The sequence below is a fragment of the Suricata suricatta genome, chromosome 8 (genome assembly GCF_006229205.1).
Source record: "Suricata suricatta isolate VVHF042 chromosome 8, meerkat_22Aug2017_6uvM2_HiC, whole genome shotgun sequence".
NCBI lineage: Eukaryota > Metazoa > Chordata > Mammalia > Carnivora > Herpestidae > Suricata > Suricata suricatta.
In genome coordinates, this window is record NC_043707.1 from 119,051,748 (window position 1) to 119,071,484 (window position 19,737).

The 19,737-nt window shown below is 39.0% G+C and overlaps 1 protein-coding gene across 16 annotated transcripts in view; it reads left to right on the plus strand.

Annotated features, from left to right (window-relative positions):
- PUM1 (pumilio RNA binding family member 1) overlaps window positions 1-19,737 on the plus strand; it is a 131,849-nt gene that overhangs the window by 34,794 nt on the left and 77,318 nt on the right. For all 16 annotated transcript variants that reach the window (XM_029948287.1, XM_029948295.1, XM_029948297.1 and 13 more), the window contains one exon: window positions 6,926-6,994. In XM_029948287.1, the coding sequence (XP_029804147.1) occupies window positions 6,926-6,994 (69 nt within the window). The remainder of the gene's footprint in view (window positions 1-6,925; window positions 6,995-19,737) is intronic.

The window sequence follows — 19,737 nt, forward strand, 5'->3', positions numbered from 1 at the left end:
TTGGGTTTTTCCCTTATTATTTTCTTTACTTTTTTTTTCCTCTTCTTTTTTTGGTGGTGGGGGTGGTTATGTTTAAATGAAGTTGCTTTTACAGCACCAAAGACTTAATCATCCATTTCCTACATAAAAGGTAGCTACTTTTTTGCATGGACCTCAAGCATATTGTAGTATAGAGGTGGAATTTAAGGAAAGGTATTAAGCAGGCTGTGTTGTAGCTTATGAACAAGTAATATATTGTATCATGTATCTTGAATGTATCATAGATAAGCTGCTATATAACGATCGCCACTTCAGACAGCTGTGAAATTAGGTGATTAACTAGTTGTTACTTAACCTTCTAATTTCTGTATAAGTCTAATTACATGAAACAGAAGTTGGAGTTTTGATTTTTTACTTTGCTTTTCTGTTTGGAGTGTCATTGTAACTACTATATTGTAAATGATGGAAAATAATTGCATATGTTAAAAAATATGAAACTTTATAAAGTAAAAAAATAAAATAAAACAAAATTTCAAAGAAAAAATAAAACATCTTTGAAAAATGAAAAAAAAATTTATTTGAGGAATGTAATTAGGTTTTGCTTTTCTTACAAAGTGGGTGCTTTTATAAGAATACCTACTTTTTTTTTTTTTTTTTTTAGTGTTTATTATTGAAAGACAGAGAGACAGAGCATGAGCACGGGGTGGGGCAGAGAGAGGCAGAGACACAGAATTGGAAGCAGGCTCCAGGCGCTGAGCTGTCAGCACAGAGCCCGACATGGGGCTCAAACTCCCAAATGGCGAGATCATGACCTGAGCCGAATTTGGACGCTTAACTGACTGAGCCACCCAGGCGCCCCTCTGCATTTTCAAATTATGATTGTTAAAGACATCACAAAACATATAAAGTATTTATAGGACAGTCTGGCACAAAGTAGTAAGGCTTAGTAAATATCAGTCGTTATTGTTTATGATATAGACACATAGTGGTGCAAGAGGTACTGTAGAACAGACTTAGTAGTTAATTCTTATATTCCCTTTCCATATTTCCTTACTCAAGTTTCTCCTGCTTTAAGTTTTGTTTTTTTTAAAGTAATTTCTACACCCAACATGGGGCTCAACCAGACCAGCCCCAAGATCTAGAGTCACATGCGCTAACCATCTGAGCCAGCCAAGCGCCCCTCAAGTTTCTCTTCCATTTGCCTGGCTTCTTCTCACTGGTGTCTCCTTCCTGTAATGGTTCTTGGCACCAACTCTTCTGCTTATATTGTTCTGGATCTGTGCTAGGGAAACAGAGCCATTGTGAACTAGGCTGTGTAAAAAATCCTCCAGGAGAACAAAGGTAGTTATGGAAGCTCCTCTGACAACTGAGATTCAGTCGTTGAGGAAACAAATATTCTAGTAAAGGCAATTTTAGTCTCATGGTATAGAAATATATTTTAACTAGCCAAAATTCAGGGCATTAAATGAAAGAACGCCAGGGATTCTCTCTGACTTCCCCTGTGTAGAAAAATGTAAATATGGGCCCTCCTGGCATGGGGTGCCTTTCTGTTTCCAGCACATTCTTTTCTGTGTTGACTGTCTTCTGCTTATTCACCAGCTTATACTTGAATCAAAAATGATAGCCCCAACTGCCAGATCTTTAGGAAATTTCATTTTATATCTCCACAGCCGACAGGCTCAAATGGTAAGAGAGGAACCTGATTTGTCAGTTTATCGTTTCTCACCAGGTTACTAGGGATTTGGCCATTTAGGGGAACACTTTTGTAGTAGGTGTTTGTGGCGAGGGGTGGTGGGAATCATGAACTTGTCCTTTCTGAGCAGATGTCTTGAAACGTGTCCAATTACAGAGAATATTCAGAAATTATTGAGTTGTTGAATTTTATTTAAGTGCACTATATAGCTCAGTTACTCTTTATTAAAATATATCAAGGCACCTGGGTGGCTCAGTTGGTTAAGTATCCAACCCTTAATTTTGGCTCAAGTCATGATCTCATGGTTCGAGAAATTGAGCCCTGCACTGGACTCTGCTTGGGATTCTCTCTCTCCCTTTCTCTCTCTGCGCACCCCCCCCCCCCGTTCCCTGCTTGTACTCTCTCTCTAAAAATAAACAAACATTAAAAAAGAAATAGACTTCCAGTGTGATTTAATAAATACCAAGTCAGTAATACCCTTGTGTCTGAGTCTGGTTCTTCTGTGCAAGCAACACGGAACTGGTCAGACTGGCTCAAGTAAAGGAACTGTGCTTGTAAAGACACACTGAGCAGTTAGGAGACAGGAATGCTAGTAAAGTAAGGCTAACAACCTAACCACAGCGCTATCAAAACTTGCTTCTTTTTTAGGTTTTTTTTTTCTGGACTGTGTGGTCTACTGTGATGATTTGCTTCATTCTATTCTTTGAGGTATAATGTTCAATAATATCTGCTTGAAAAAAGATTTAATTGTATTTCATAAAATATTTGGATCATGAACTTTATACATTTGAATGTCTTTGTGCCTAAGTTTGTTCTCCCCACCCCTCCTTTGACTACTGTGTTGGTTGGCAACCAGAGTCAGACATCTGAATGGTGAGGTAGGAGGAGAATCAGGAGACCGCACTGGCAGGCGAGGTTCAGGAGTGAAGGAATTTTAGAAGGTGATTTTACTGAGTGTTTTAAAAACTGAGAGCTGAAAGAACATGGGGTTGAGCCAGTGATGGTGTTTTGTTTTTTTCCCTTTCTTTCTTTTGGAAGTTTTGGAATGGATGAGGATGGAGAGTAAAAGTGTTGACATTTCTCTGAATTGATGATTTGGCTGGGACTGGAGAGAGAGATGGATGTGCTTTGAAATGCTAAGTTCTAGAAAGTAATGTAGACGTTTGCATGATCTAGGTACTTCTAATAAATGGATTACTGAAATGCTGAACTGGAGAGACACTCTCCCCACCCTTCCAACAAGGAAAGGCCAAAACTTCACCCTCTGGGGGTGGGGAAAGAAGGGATGGGTGGGTGAGAGAGACATTTCGGTAACTTAGAACAGAATAACCTGTGAGGTAGGTACAGTCGAATAAGTGCCTACTAAGTATTGGACATCTTGTCTCATTTATAACCAGTACACAAACTTGTAAAATCTCAGGTTTACAGATGACATAATAGTGACGTGTGTATCATTCGTTGATGATTCTGATAAGTGTGTGGGATGTTGGGTATTGTAAGTAGGTTTCTTAAGGGGTGATGGAAAAGACAGGCACTTTAGACCATGATTACCTTAAAGATTTGTAAAATGATACTTTTGCTTAATTTTTAATTTTCCAAGTGTGATATAATTCTGGGTTTATCTGTTTTGATTTTATAACTTATGTGTGGTAAAACATGCAACTTAATTTGCTAAATTATAGCTCTATTAGGACAGGATCCCTGCTAGAAGGAGAGATAAGTGTTGAGGTTTACAGAAGAAAGTTCTGGGAACTGGGGAATGGAAGGGAAACTTAGAAGCGTAGGACCTGTGTGTGAACGGCATCTGTGGTGGGGTGAAGAGAGGAATATAGATGCAGGTCAGGCACTAAAGTGCTTCTATCGCTTTGTCTCTTTAATAAAGGGACTGGGAGATGACTTATGGGGAGGGGCAGCGGTAGAAAGTCCTGGATGGTTTTGAGAAAGTTACATGTTACTGGCAAGTAGCCCAAAGAGGAAAACTTCCTTAGGAAATAGATTTGTGAAACAAAATCATATAGGTAAGATCAGTTAGTGGAAGGAAGGTTGTCTTATAGACATTTAGCAAAAATGGAGAAGGAATTAGTAAGTAGTGCTAGAAATTAACATTAACCTGGCACTCAAATCTAGAGAAAGGAAAAGTAGAGCACCAGGACTGGAAAAGATTGTTCTGTCCTGATGGGAGCATTCACTCTGATTCTAATTTATAGCCAGCTTTTCTCTTTTATGATAGAAGGAGCTTCTTTGTTACCGGCCTAAAATATTTCTTCATTCTTTGATTTCCCTTGATTTCCGAGCATCTTCTTCTGATCATTAGTTTTGTTTCCTAGGAAGAAATTGTGTGGAGAGTCTGCCTGGTGTTGATGACCATACCAGGTATAGCTTCTACCATAAACAATAAGTTCCGGACTAGTTAAAAACGGTTTTTGTGAGAATGATTTGGTTTGCCTGGTCTGGTCACCTGTGGGCAAATGGTTTATAATGGAGTTTCTGGACTAGAATGGCAAACTTTGGAAAGTGAGGCTCCTTCTCACCTGTGTGAGAAGAACTCCTCACAGGAGCTCGGAGGGTGTTGCACAGAGGCAGGAGGAGGAGTGGCCCATCCGCTGAGGGAGGCAGAGGGGGACACCGGGAAAGAGGGAGGGCTGTGGGAACTGAAGAGAGGGAGGAGGAAGACCTGAGAGCGCTAGCAAGTAAGAACAGAGAGATAGAGGGAGAGAGGGAAAGGAGGGGCGGGGAGAGGGAGAAAGAGAGAGAGAGAGAGAGAGAATGAATGAGTGAATGATGGATGGGAAGATCATTTGGAGGGAATGGAAATTTCTCCCAGGGCAGGATGGGCTGACTTTGAAGGTGGGGGGAGGAGACAGTGGAAAGCCGAGGCAAAAAGACCCAAGAGAGCACACTCCTGGAAGCCCAGGCAGAACAGAAGGCACTATTATCTGGGGGTTGAAAACTTCCTGCATCTGCCTTAGGGACAGCTTGGCCACATAGAAAGGACATTGCATTTTGAATTGGGAGACCTGGATTTAAATCTTGGCAGTGCCATTTAAGTGCTTTGCCCTCTTAACAATAGTTGGGAAGGGCATTTGTCAGGCTCAGTTTTCTCATCTTTTAAATGGAAATCATTGCTGTGATGTTGTTATGGTGATGACATAAATATGTGTACTGCATGTTCCATACCTTCCATTACTCTATTTATATCTCCCTTCTTGGGAAATAGAAATAGAATTTCCAACATTCTTGGTTAAAACTATTTGTAGATTTTTGGATTTTCAAGAAATGCCTAGTTCCAATTAAGTGTATGATTAGACTCTACAGAAAGAGCTAGATACAGAGCTTTATGCATTTGATTTACATGCTTGGTAAATGTTAACTCTGGCCTGAAGGTTCAAAATGATTTCCTGTGACATTTGTAGTTTTCCAGTTAACATTCCGTCCTCATTCTCCCCTCCCCGCACTGTCCCTCTCCCCTTTATCTTTACTACCAATAGTTTAGAAGCTTATGCAGTGTGTTTATCTGAATAAGGAAACACCTTGTTACATGTTCATAGCTTGTTTCAAGGCCCTTTGAAACTATTTTAGCCACAGTAAAAAGCTTGATCTCCATGTCTTTTCTCATAGGGCTGAATTTTAGCTTCATTTTGAATTTTATAAATTTCCATTTTTAACAAGCATCTCAAAGCTGTTTTGTCTTAGTGACACATTGTGTCATTTTGTAGCATGTATCAGCCCTGAGTTTTGAAAATATGTGACTCAACAGCAGTGCAACTATATTTTTATGTGGTGTCAGTTCACTCAAATTAAGGTTATTGGTGATAAAGAGGTAGCCCTGTTAGTAAAATCCTTGAATTGGTTCTCCTAGCTGTATCCTGGCCCATGTTCTCCATGCTCTTCCATCTCCCTGCCTGCCCTCAGCCTGGCCTTTGCATGTGCCACTGCTAGTAGTTGGACACGTACACCAGGCGTTAGTGATGGTCAGATGAGGGGTTTGGGAGACCTGCTTCTGACACTGTGCTGTCTCTCCTGGGCAGGCGGAAGAGCCCTTCCTCTTGAATGAACGAGGGACAGTCCTCTGGCCTCAGGCAGCAGAGATGGCTTGCTGCTCATAACTGAGAGGACTTAAGGAATATTAGACAGCACAAGGTGTTTGAATTATTGTTTCAAATACACTACTTCACACTTAATCCTTGCTCTTAACCTTATCTTGTAGAAATGACCTTACATAGGAGTTAATTGAAGCCTGGAAAGATTGTTATGATGTGGGTAGTGCATTTAATGATAGGTGAGGTTTGAAGGGATTCTTGTGATGAGCTGTTTTTTTTTCCTCCTGGAGTTGAGATCTTAGGAGCCCCTCTGAAGAGATCTTCCAACACGGAGAAATGTTGGGACACGGCATTATACGGTTTGCAATGCCTTTCCCTGAGGTTTATCAAACAAATACTGGGTTGGATCAAATGAGTCCCCTTGTTTCTTTTGTTTTCTTTTTTTAAATATAACTTATTGTCAAATTGGCTTCTATGCAACATCCAGTGCTCATCCCAACAAGTGCCCTCCTCAATGCCCATCACCCACCTGCCCCTCTCCCCTGCCTCCCATCAACCCTCAGTTTGTTCTCTGTATTTAAGAGTCTCTTACGGATTGCCTCCCTCCTTCACTGTTTTAACTTTTTTTTCCCCTTCCCCTCCCCCCGAGTCTTCTGTTAAGTATCTTAAGATCCACATATGAGTGAAAACATATGGTATCTGTCTTTCTCTGACTTATTTCACTTAGCATAATACCCTCCAGTTCCATCCATGTTGCTGTAAATGGCAGGATTTCATTCTTTCTCCTTGCTAAGTAGTATTCCATTGTATATAAAAGCCACATCTTCTTTATCCGTCCCTTGTGTCTACTTGCTTTTCACAGTTGAGGGCAAGCACTGTGGCTTTTGAGTACAGAGCCATGTTCAGGTCACATAATCATGGTCATTGCCCTTCAGCATACTGGTCTTATCAATTTAAAATATATGAAAAATAGCTAACATCATTCTCATTTGGTGAATATACTTTTTCTGGCTTAAAAAAAGAATGGGCGGGGAGAAAACAGGGATCATTGGCTCTGAACCCTGATGATTAAAGGTAAGTGGATGTTTAATCTCAGCCACTTGATTGTTGTTACATCTTTGTCAATATCTGAAAGTAAACGTTTGTGTTTAATGTGAGCATACGATTCAAGATGCTAACTCAGAACTTTTTCCTTCTCTATTTTGAATGATAGGTGCGCTCTATGGATGAGCTGAATCATGATTTTCAAGCACTTGCTCTGGAGGGAAGAGCGATGGGAGAGGTACGTGAGCTGGTGTGTCAGGAAAGCGGGCCTGTTTTTAAGGGAAGTTTGGAGCTGTCTTTCATCAGTGTGTCTGAATCTAGTCTCCAGAAGTATGTGCTTGCTTTTCCTTGTTGCCATCCTCATGATAGGAATGGGATATTGAAGAATTTTGCCAAAATGATTTCAGTATAAGACTGTTAACCTTAGCCTAATGTCTTAAAAATAAAACAAAGCAACCAAAACATGAGCACAAATTATTGATGATTATATTAACCAGTCAATTGTAAATTGAGGCTTTAAAGTTCTACAGAATAGTTTTATATGCATTACATATCCTTACTTTTGCCTCATTTTCCACTTGCCAGGTTCTTTTTACGGCAGAAGGGAGTCTTAGATTGGCTGTGGATAACATGTGGATGACCTGTTTTTAGAGTGGGTCGAGGAGGTTGTTTAGAGCTCCATTGTGGAGAAGAAGTTGTTGGATACGTGGTGCAATAATCCCAGAAAGCAGAGGTGTCGGCCAGCCCGCCCTCATATACATAGAATTCAGGAACAAGAATTTTGGTTTGTTTATCATGTTTAAAATTTGCAAAAACAAAATTTCCTGTCCTCTGAACACATTGATAGGGAAGATTGCCATAATTCTAAAAGAAATGGGAGTATAAAGCACAGCTGACTTCTGGTCATTCTGGTGGTTGACAGGATGTACTGGTGATAAGGTAGAACATATAGTTTGAATTAAGAGCCGAAGGTGTAAAAGGTTCTCAAGCTGGGGGCATTTGCTTGTGGTTCTCCTGTTCTGGAGCTTAACCTTAGGTGTATTTTTTATTTTGTTTTGTTTTACTTTTTGCATATCTATTACTTAAAAGCTCCCACATCTATTTTAATGTTTTAAAGGAGGGAGAATAGCTGTATTTTGGATTCTCTTATATACCATTCACTAAACACATTTGTTCATTGATTTAGTGAACATTCTTTGATCCAAGCACTGTGCCAGGTTCTGAGGATTCAGAATTAAGATACTTCTCCTGATGTATAGCAGATATTCATAGACTGCCTTTGTGGTTAAGCATTAGTTAAACTCTTTTGGTGTTTTGGTTCTGAGAGTCTTGCTTCCTGTGTTACAAGATTTTGTTTCCAGCTTCTGTGAATCATCTTGTGATCAGAGTCCCAGTGTCCTGTCATCTTGGATTCGTGGGTTTTGGGCCTGTTCTTGTTTTTCTCATAGAGCTTTAAGAGAAGTTAGGTAGGTGGCTTTATGTCTCCTGTGTCTGCCTGACATGAAAACAGTTGCACATTAATAAATCCTTTATGGTTAATGGGGAAGAGATTTTTCTCAGCTTTTGGAGCAAAATTTGAACAGAAAGTTAACAGATGAATCAGATACTAAGTATAGATGGGAAAACCATGTTTATCTTATTCCCCACTCCTGTGACTTTAGCTTGGTCCACTCTAGCAGAAATCAAATCCCAAATTTTAAAAATTAATTATACAAAATAAAATAATGCCCTTTGCTGCTTTGTACATTATATAATCTCTAAAGGCTTAAGTCTGTTTAATTGAAGAAAAGTGACCAGAATCGAAAAGAAAGTGAGTTTTATTTAAATGATGACAAAACTATATATATACATGTGTGTGTACACACACACACTTTTTTTTATTTTGAGAGAGAGAGAGTGAGAGAGAGAGAAAGAGAGAGAATCCCAAGCAGGCTCTACACTGTCAGTGCTGAACCTGATGGCGGGCTTGTACTTATGAACCTGTGAGTTCATGACCTGAGCTGAAATCAAGAGTTAGACGCTTAACTGGCAGCCACCCAGATGACCTGACAGAAATATTTTTAAGATTTTTCCTTCCAAAAATGGCTTCTCCCCTACCCATGGTTTCTAAACCTCAGCTTTCTTATTTTTGTTAAAAATACTATTTTTTTGGTATCTGTATATTCACACCTGGATGTAGGCTTATGCAGATAACCAAAATGTGTCCCAGCAGTCACGAGGGGTCACTTGCTCATTCCTCAGTGTGTAATCGTAGCGTAATAATAAGCACCGTTCGCTGACAGGGTATTAACATGGGCGCTAAGGCGTTTGCATGCATCATCTCATCAGTAATCCATCAGGACAGGTCTAGTAAGTGATGCTCTCCGAAGCATGTTCCTTAGAGTAAATGAAGCCAATGCTTGTAAAGTAATTGGTGGTAAAAATCTTATTTTAGTAAGCTGCATATAAAAAATTGACATTTTGGGGGAGGATTTTTAAAAATGCTTAATATATGTTTCTCCCAAAATACAGATACTAAAGTAGTTTTTTTTTTTTTAAAGTAGATTCTGCCCTCAACGTGGGGCTCACACTCATGACCCCAGGATCAAGAATTATACACTTTATTGACTGAGCCGGCCAGGTGCCCCTATGTTTTGAAAGCATAACCCTTTGGCTAGGCACAGTGTGGACAAACCAAGTACAGAGAATGAGGTTTTTGTACTCAAGGAACTCTGTAGCTAGTTGAGGAAGCAGAGAATACACTTGATGACAGGAAGAATGCACAGTGTTTCCTATATATTTCAGGTTTAGAGAAAGGAGTGACCAGTATTGCTCAGACAGTTTGTGATTATTTGATGGAGGAGTATAAGACTTGGGAATTGTCTTCTGGTTTATTTAGTTAGCGTCTGGACGGTACAAGATGGGAGAATGTTTTTTGCAGTGTTATAAAGGAGATTGGCAAAAGAGAATTGAAGAATTATAAGCTTTTATTATAAAATAAAGCTACAGCTTCTAATAAGTTCAACCTCATTAAATTTCCTTCCCTTTAAGCAATGAAAGAGAGAGGATGTGTATATACAAAGTCTCTAACCAAATAAACGCTAGTCTCAAGTAAATTGCATTGATTTTTCAGCCAAGCACTATTTTTGTTCCACTTATTTTGTGGTATTTGTGTGTGTGCGTGTATGCTCACGCACTTATACTTGTGTGAGTCCTCATTACAATAAAAGATACCTCATTTTGGTAGGCGAAAATGAGTCCTGGTTCCTTGTATTAAGAATGTTATGAATTGTGAGAATTGAAAGAGAATTGGTTCCATTAAGAGTAATTGATCTCTAGTAAAGTTAATGCTTCTTGGCTCTTGTTAACATTTTTTTCATGACAGCCAATACTAGACTGTGCAAAATTTAGAGCATTTCTTAGAAATCTCGCTAAGAAGGAGCTACTTAAAACATCACCTCAAACCTTGCTAGCTGTCTGAAGTACAGTTGTTCTTAGCTGAAGGATCACAAATGCCAGTGTTTTACTTACCTCTTATTCTAGAAAGTCAACATGAAAAGGAAGATAGTAAAGTAAGATGTCTTAGGGTTAAGCCACAACTTATTTTCAAATATTTCATTTACTCTCCTTGCTGGCCAGTTCCATTCAACTTAAAGTTATAGTCCTCAAAAGTTGAAAGGCACAAATTGGAGCAGCTTCTTAAATTTACACATGAGAAGATTAGGCTGTTGGGTGAATATTCAGGAGCATATCTTTGTAGTACTGAGGAAGGCTCACTAACTTGGGGTCCTGGGCTTGGTTTCTACGTTGGTTTGGTTTCTGATCTTGTATGATTTACTTGCTTCACCTGTGAGAGGACAGCACTGTTCCTACTTTTTGTGTCTTAAAAAAGGATGAATTTGCCAAGAGGAGAGCTGTTGACAAAAAGGCGCCTTGTTTTGCATAATTGGTTTTCTAAAAACCGAGCACTTTTTTTCTATTTAAGATTCCTTAATGTTTTATATGTAGAAAACTTGACCATTTTTAGGGATGTTGAGATAGTAGTGATTATTTCTGGAATAAATGGAATGTATTTAGATATGTGTTCCTTCATCTTTGTTTTAGAAAGCTGAAACATAGAAAAAAACATAGACAAGTTTATAAACCTGAGGAAGCAGATCTGGGAGGTGCTCTTGTGTGTGGAGTCCTAATGAGAATCCGGTCATGTTCCCTGGAAGTAGAAGAAGGTGAGATAGATTTGAAATATAGCTGCAGATTTTTTTCCTTAAAAATTTAAAAAAAAATGTTTATTTTTGAAAGAGAGGGCACAAGCTGGGGAGGGGCAGAGAGAGAGAGATAGGGAGACAGAGGATTTGAAGCAGGCTCTGCACTGTCAGCACAGAACTTGATATGGAACTCAAACTCACAAGCTCTGAGATTATGACCTGATCTGAAGTTGCTTAATCTACTGAGCCACCCAGGCTCCCCTAAGATATAACTGCAGATTCTTCTTGGAGATTACATAGGAATTCTTTCTGTAAGGGTAGAGTAGCGAAACGGCTAGTAAAGGGAGGAATTTGGTAGTCATTTGGGGAGCTAGAGAGCTGTTCACCCAAAGAAAGGTATAACTTGGCGGGATAGAGTGCTCTGGACCAGAACCCTGAAGCCACGGTCCAGCCTTGGCTCACACGTTCATCTTCTTTGGACTTTGACTTTTTTCCCATCTGTAAGACAAAGATGCTGGACTAGTTTCCCAGGACCCTTTCAAGTCTAAGGTTTTGGAGTTTGTCCTCATTTCTATCTTTAAAAAGATAGAAAATAGAAATAGTTCTGCTTTTTCTAGGATATGCCTGAAGGCATCTAAAAGATGTCTTTTTAGAGTTACGTCCTCCTAGTGATGTAGAGGTTCTGTAACTTTTCATTGAGTTTTCTAAGTGACTCATTCACCAGTCTGCAGTTGTCTAGGGCATTGACGTGTCTGTTCCTAAGGGCTCATGGGTGGTAATTCTGAAATCGAGGCAAGTGGAAGCCTAATGTGGATACCAAGTTTATTAAATTATTTTCCACATCTTTCCATCATGGCAAACAGAATGGTTCATAGAACTGGAGGCTTTTTTGGTAACTAACAGTCCTTTTAGGATTCATAGCCCAGCAATGACTACCTTACCTTGGCAGTTTCTTGCAATTAGAGTTACATAAGAGTAACTCAGTTGACTCCAAAACTGACAGAATTTGGAAAGGAGATATATTGTATGCCAGCAAAATCATGCACCCTTTCTTGCAGAAGGGAAGGAAAATTAATAAAATCTTTGGTGTATTACTATAAAAACACCTGACCAAAGAATGCAATGAGTCCCTTTTCCCCACAAAATGTAGCTTTTGAGTACAGACAGGAATGGTAAAACTGCTTGGTTCCTCTAACCTTATATTAATACCATTTGGTTGATGGGCATATTTGGCATCTTGCTATTATTAGAATGTTTCCTTAAGAGAAAACATACATAGCTGGCCATACCAAGTAACCTGTAGGTATGAGATCTTAGTCATAACTTTCCTGTATGAGGTTAGTGATTATGTGTGAGAAATGAAGTAAGGGACCTCTTTAAGATATTGTTTGGGGAAGTTCCTGGGATCTCATAATGGTTTTGGGACTGGGCATTTTGAAGAACAAGATAGAAAAAGGTATCTTCTAACGTTGAGAATGTGGGGGCATCTGACATTTGGAACCTGGTTCTCAATTCTGTCCCACTACTTTGAGACCTGTTTGGAACCTTGCTCATTCCAGTATCTGCCTTCTATCCTGTATTGAGAAGAATAGACATACCTACCACTGTATATCCTTTGCAGCAGGATGTAGCATATCCACATACTGCTTAATCTGTCTTCATTAAATTTCTCCCCCTTTATTCTCCATTGGTTGAAACACTTTCATTCTTTTCATTCACATCACTATGTTGTATTTGAGGGTAGGCCAGCTGAATAACTACAATAATGCATTAACACTTTTCAAGATACTTTGACATTGATTTCATTGCTTATGTGAATCTCTGAACAGATTTGTGGGACATATTAGTACCATTTTTTTACATGAGGAAAATGAGTCCTAAGGGCAGGTGATTCCAGCTGAGGTGATGAGTATCAAGTTGTGGGTTTGAATACCAGGTAAGTTCTATTTCAGTAGGCTCAGGAATAATAATAGCTGCAATACATTGACCGTATATAATTTCCCAGGTACTGTGCTACTTTGTATACATTACAATCTTCACAGTGGTCCTACAATATCGTGATGCCCTTTTATAGACCAGGCAAAAAGGGATTAGAAAGGTTAACATGATCCTGAACCAGCTATTTGAATTCACATCTCTGTCACTCCAAATCTTGTTGGGTTTTTCTATTGATTTCTTCGTGTCCAGAGTCTATCCGTTATTTAACTTCACTTATCTGCTCCTCTGTAAAGCTTTTCATGCTCTTACTAACCAGAATCTATAGAGAGGAATTCAACTAGCAAGTTATTTGTGTCATTCTATGGCTCTAATTTATTTCATATGTAGTGATTTGTGTATAATGATTTTCTATTTTTCTGCTCATAAGTTTGTTCAGGGTAGAGGCTTCAGCTCAACATTGTAGACAGTGGCTGCCCATATATTGTGTTGAATGAATCTTACAAAATAAGTATTTTTTCCTAAGCATGGCTTCCTCTTTATTTTCTCTTTTACTCCAGAAGCTGATATTGCCCTCCCTGCAAGGGACCTTAGTTCAGTTCAGTAAATATTTATTGTCTGTATTCTTTATTCAGATTACTTTTCTATCCTGAGGGATGTGGGTTGTGAAGCGGGGAGGAGGGGTTGTGAAGGGGAGGATGAAGAACTGATAAAACTAAAAAGCCTCTATTCATTCATCCTTCTCTGCGTATTTTTACATTTCAAACTATTCGATTACTACTTTTGCAAAGAGTAGTGCATAAGATGAATAGTAAATCAGCAATGCTATTATCATCCAAGTTGAATTCGATATAAGGGATTTATTATAAAGGATCTTCTGTTTAATATAGTAACTAGATCAATGGGACACTTTCTCTGGGTTATCTCTGGCGGTGTGGATGGAAATACCCGCATTATATCTACATAACCAGACATAATAGTATTTAGAAAATAGGAATTACTCTTGTTATATTTCTTGTTCAAGTGTGTATGAAACAGTATTGTGTGTCTCTTTACTGTTACTTTACTGATAAGACCCAGACTTAACCAAAGTTAATCTCTTGTTGATTAATCAATGCATTCTGTGATTCTCATAGCAAAGCATGTAGAGGAAATAGTTTATTTTCTGTATGGGGTTTCTGGGTATACATAGTAGCCATATCTATGAAATTTTTATCTCCTGGAGTGTATGAAAAAGGGAACTTGTCCATATCTGGCACACTGAGATCTTTGTCTTGTCAATTTAATCATTAAAAATGCCCTGAGGCTGACTCGGTGTGTGGGTGGTTTAAGTATTTGCTCCCATCTTGAGGCAAAGGACTCTTTCTCCTCTCTTAGTCCAGCTGTTTCCTGCTTTGGGGGTATGACGTCGGCAGATCATGAAGCAAAGTAGATGTTTTCATGGTTTTATTCATGAACTTCACAGGTTTCCTGTGTGATCTGGGGGCTTATCTTTTGCACATTGGGCTCTTGGGTACCACTGCAGGAAATCACTTAGATAATTATTAAGTTTAGACCTAGTGTAACATGTATACAGTTATGTTATAGGACAAACCAGATAGTTTGTATATGTACAGAAACACATGACCTCATTTATGGGTAACCTAGATAACATAGTCCTCTTTCCTTACATGCTATTTGTTCATCCTGCAGAAAAGCCTTGTTCACCCTGGGCATTTTTTCATTTTCTGAGCACAGTTTACTGCCAATCTATCAAGTTTTACGAAGATAGCAGAGAAAAGAAGTTTCGTTTGGTTCTGTTCCACTAATTTGAAGGGGGAAGCTGTAAAGAGTTTTACCTTTAGTGGATTTGGGAGGGGGTGCACAAAAGAACATGGAGATTGATGTGCTGACTTTGTCTCTGGATTTTTTTATGAAAGTTTTCTTTGATTTCATGGATGAAGTTGTTAACAGTGATTGTGCTCTTTGTGTGGTACAGAACCGCTGTACTCCTTCGAGGAGCGTGCGCTGTGGGGGTTGGGAGCCATCCGCTGAAGAACTGACTGCACCTGTGCTAACTTGTGCTTGTCCTGAAATTTAAGAGCTACCAAATTCTTAATGTCTGCTTGATTCGTCTTTTTGTTCAAACTGTTTCCTAGGAAGCAGCCCACCATGGATCTTCAGGAAAGCCTGAAGACTACCCATTGGACTTGTGAACTTAAACTTGGAAGGCCATATTTGTACACACCTGGGGCCTGTTCATGACTCTGCAGAATAGAGTTCTCATTAAAAGAATTTCAGTGATGGCTGGCTTATATATACTTAGTGACTTCATTCTTTCTTGTCATAATGGGCTATGAATCCTCGCTTTTGAAATTACCTGGTGTTCTTAGTGCTTTGAAAGCAGAGAGGGCATCCGTTTGTATCTTCCTTGCCCCCTTTCCACGGGTCCCCTCTCTTACTCTTTCATGCCTAATTATTGCAGTGAACTCTTTGCTTAGCCTCCTGGCATTCGTTTAACTTTCCCTTCCGCTTCCCCCATTTTATGGAGGAATATCAGATTAATTTTCTAAACTTAATTTTTGTGATATTCCTTCCTATTACTGCCTTTTGGCTTAGAGCCTCACGTGTCACGGGGCTAGTGGGCCTTTCCACGTCTCCTACGGCTTCCCCTGTTGCTGGCCAGACTCCTTTCTTCTTGGTGGGCACCTGCCATGTGCTTTCCTGTCTGTCTTTGCTCTTGGTTGAGAATCCTTCCCACCGTCTTCTTGCTCTGAACTCCCGTATGGGAATCTTGACCAGCCCTGTCCCAGGTTGGTGATCCTTTCTTCATCTGTAGGAGGTTGTGAAGTGTAACAGTCTGAAGCCCACTATTAGTGTGCTTATCTTAAAATGAGTATAGCCTGGTAGCTGTATCACTTTGATTCCTGATAGGTTTTTCTTTTTAGTTTTTTCTTTCAGGGTGAAGAAGAGTGTCTTTTGCAACTTTTGTTTCCAGCAGTTTCAGATGCTGAAAGTTTCAAAATTTTTCAGTAGTCAGAAGAGCAGTAGTGGTTTTCCAAATGTGGGAGAGATTAAACTTCCTCTTACCGACCAGGCCTAAGTGGTCTGTGTCATCTCATCCTTAGTGCGGAGGTGTTTCTAAAGGACATTCAATGTAACTATTGATGTTACTTATGAAAAGTGCTTATTAGCTGGAAAATATTTTTCAAAAACCTGTTAATTTTATACACTGCATAATAATAATTAGGCAAAAAATTTCTCCTTTTTAAAAAGAGTCCATTAGATTTCAACCAAAAGAGAGATTTACTTAAGAGACCATTCATGTGGAAATTTGTTTTCACTGGTAAGCATCTTGATGCGTAGATGGATAGTTTTAGGCAGTAATTGCTAGGTGCCAGGTTTTGAATGTGCATGTAGAGAGATGTGAAAAAATTATAGCACATGTTGATTCTTAGTTTTTTTTTTTTGTTTTATGAATGAAATGAATCAGTCAAAAATGTTTTAACATTTAAAAATGATCTTTACATATAAGTATTGAATACCAGATTAAAGAGAATGGAGGACACTTCCTTAATTAGTAGCTAGATCAACAGGAAGTGTGAATTGAGAAGAACCTGTTCCTTAAACTGGAAGGGAAAATGAAGATGAAAATACTGCCTTCTTTATACTTATTGTTAAGAAAAGTAACTGGCTGTGAGAAAACCTTTGAACACATTCAACATTCTTATTTTGGCTGCAGATTTCAAAGCGGATTTGATGTTATTATCTGCTTGCTTAAAAAAAAAATACTTGAAACATACGGTGTGAGCAGTCCTTAAACTTGCCACTAACTTTTGTCACTGTGAGATTATGGTGAAGTCCAGGGTGTCTGCTTAAAAGAAAATGCCTTATTTGTAGTGAATTCCATACCACAGTAATCTCAATTTTTATTTATTAGAAAATCAGTTCCAAATCATAATAAAAGTCGATTTTGTGATAAGTCATTCATAATCTCACCACACCAGCGAGCACCTATTTCAGTTTTTATTTTTCCTCCCAGTCTGATCCAGAAGGGAAAGGTGCACCAGAATTGGTCTTTACCTGTGCAGTTTTGTCTTTTTCACTTTTAAAAGCGAATGTTCTTTTGTAAATGTTACCTAGAGTCCCTGTAGCTGTTTGGGTGAGCTTCCGTTGCTGTGCCACAGCTTCTTTGCTCCTGGTTGTTTTGCTCTTCTACTTTGAATGTAGAGGTGGTTTTTGTTTTTGTTTTTCCCTTTTGAATTCCAGTCTTTTTGTGTTGTTGAGATACATTCTCAGGAATGAACATGACTTTTGATATATGTGTATTTTCTAAACCCTTTCCAAAAGAATTATCCTAACAGTGAATGAATGGATATACTCTTTAAGAAAACGTCTTATAAAGTATATTGACATATAATTTTATGTTTAAACTGTTTTTTGTGAAAGCTTTTTAAATGATTATGAGTGTAGTTCATAGTATTTATTATGAAAGCACTTGAGGTACTATCTTCCTTGATATCACTGCAACCCTGTATGGTCTGCAGGGAGGGGTGGGTAGGTAGGACATTAAGATTTTGAGAAGGGATTTCTGAAAATTATACAGTTTTCACACATCAGAACTCTGCCGAGAACATGTGACTGTCAGTGGTTACTAATTAAACTTCTTTATTTCAGTCAGTTCTGAGTGGTCCTTTCTCTGAGTTGATGTCAAATTCTTTTAATGTAATGAGAATATGTACTTAGAGATTAAAAAACTGGGGGCATGGTCCTGTATCTTACCACCTGTTTAAACCATCAGGTATTTGACTCCTGCACTGGTCACATTCCAGTGATGAAACTCCGCTTGTGTTGGAAGTTTGCATTGCCAGACAAAAGGATCAAACCTGGTCATGCCTGTGGGGCTACAGCGTGCATCCCTGTGAATACTACTCCTTAGGAAGCCCAGTTCTGCCCTAAGAGGCAGACAGTGTTGAGTCTGTAAGCAGTTACCCGGCATTTTATTCCTTTGAGTGTAGAGTACTCGTCAGAGTATGCATTGAGTATTGAGATCATCAGAAAACCTCACTGATACTGCCCTGCGCAGATCTAGTGATGGTGTGATCAGACATGTCCAGTCCTTAATAATCATCTTGCCTTTTAGTTTCAGCAGGGCTGTAATGATGGCTGCTCTTGCAGTGTTTTGTTAGGGCTCTTAATTTTACGGAATTTACACGGACTTGGGCTGGGTGATGCTCTGCTCACATCTGCTAGTTGAGGACCTAGGAGCCTTTCACTGGCTAGCCTCTGGTGGTGTGAGAGGTCTGCTGATTACCACCTTGTTCTTCAGTCACAGTGGTAGCCGATTTTGTGAGTGCTTGCTCAGAGTTCAGCATTGTACTCGCTTTTTGCACAGATCTCACTTAATGTTTGTGATAGTTCCATTTTTTAGGTGAGAAAACTAAGGCCGAGAGGGGTTAAATTCACAGAGTTGGGATTCAAAACTGCGTTGATTTTTAAAAGTGATTTCAGAGCACTGTGCAGGCTTTACTAGTGTATAATTTATTTCTTAAAATAAGGGGCCTGATGTTCTCAGCACTTTATTGTCTCCCCCTCTGTTTAAAGGGCTCCTAGTGGGGGCTGATGTTGTGATTGTGCAAGTGTGGCTTTGTGTGTTATCTCTTTTGTTAGATGATAAAAGAAAGAAAGGTGTTCCAAATAAAATTTAGAGATTTTTCCAAATGGCTAAATAACATTGCTTGTAAACTGGTGCTCGATTTCTCTTTTGTTCTCCAGAACCCTCATGAATATGCTTACTGATTTCTTTACTGTCTATAAGTCTTTTATAAACCTGTGGTTCAAACTGGGATAAACAGTGTTCCACCCCACCCCCCGCAAAGAGAACTCACACATTTGGGGGTTGGGACAACTAGGAAACCCATTTAATGGGACAATACAGGGAAGAGTACAAGAGTACAAGAGTACAAGGTCTGTTGGATGGCCGGGGAGGATGCTGAGACCTCCCAACTCCTGGTTCTCAGTTAGTAGGTCTTGAAAGGGATTTTGATCACTAATTCAGAGGTGATTGGATTATGAGATTGACCTACACTAACCAGAGCCACAAGAGACTTCTGTATGAAAACCAAAATACAGTTTACTAATTTATGAGGAGAAATAATAACTCTCAAGTAGACAGAATAATTGTGTTCAGTGATCAGCATGCCTGGCTACAGGAGGGAGCCAAGTTCTCATACCAAGTTTGCTTGCTAAGCAGAGTCTGAGCCAAGGGAAGTTACTTAGATGTTTTTAGTGGCTACTGTAATCAGGCTACTATCTAGCTTGATGCATTAATTGCTTTTATGAGGATAGACTTGTTTGTGCATCATATGCCCTTCCCCTAAATATGCCACCTGGATAATCCTGCCTACATCTGACTCCCCGGTCTCTTTTGCTTTTGTTGGACCAATTCCCAATTCTAGTTATCTTCCTGTAGACTTGTCAAATCTTTTAATCCTCTTATTGCCTAATCTTTCTTTAAAGTAAATTTTGTAAACCTCTGCTGTGATCTGTTCTTTCTTTGTCCTGTTAAAGAACAATTTTTTATTTCCAAGTTCTTGATGGGGTAAGCAGTAACTAACTTTTCATCTAATTGTTGGATTTAAATTTTTGGTGCTTGGATTTAGGTGTGGCTTAAATGAAGGTTTGGCAACCCCTGGTGTTTATGCCAGTGAGTGAGTGAGCCAGTTTGTGTTAGCCAATACTGTAGACAATGTTACCTCCAGCGGGGTTGCCATTGAATTTGAAATAAATTAGGTACTCATCATCACTTTATTTTACAATTCAATAGATTATAGCTTTTTTTTTTTTAACTCTGATCAGATTTGAACAGTGAATGTCTTTATTT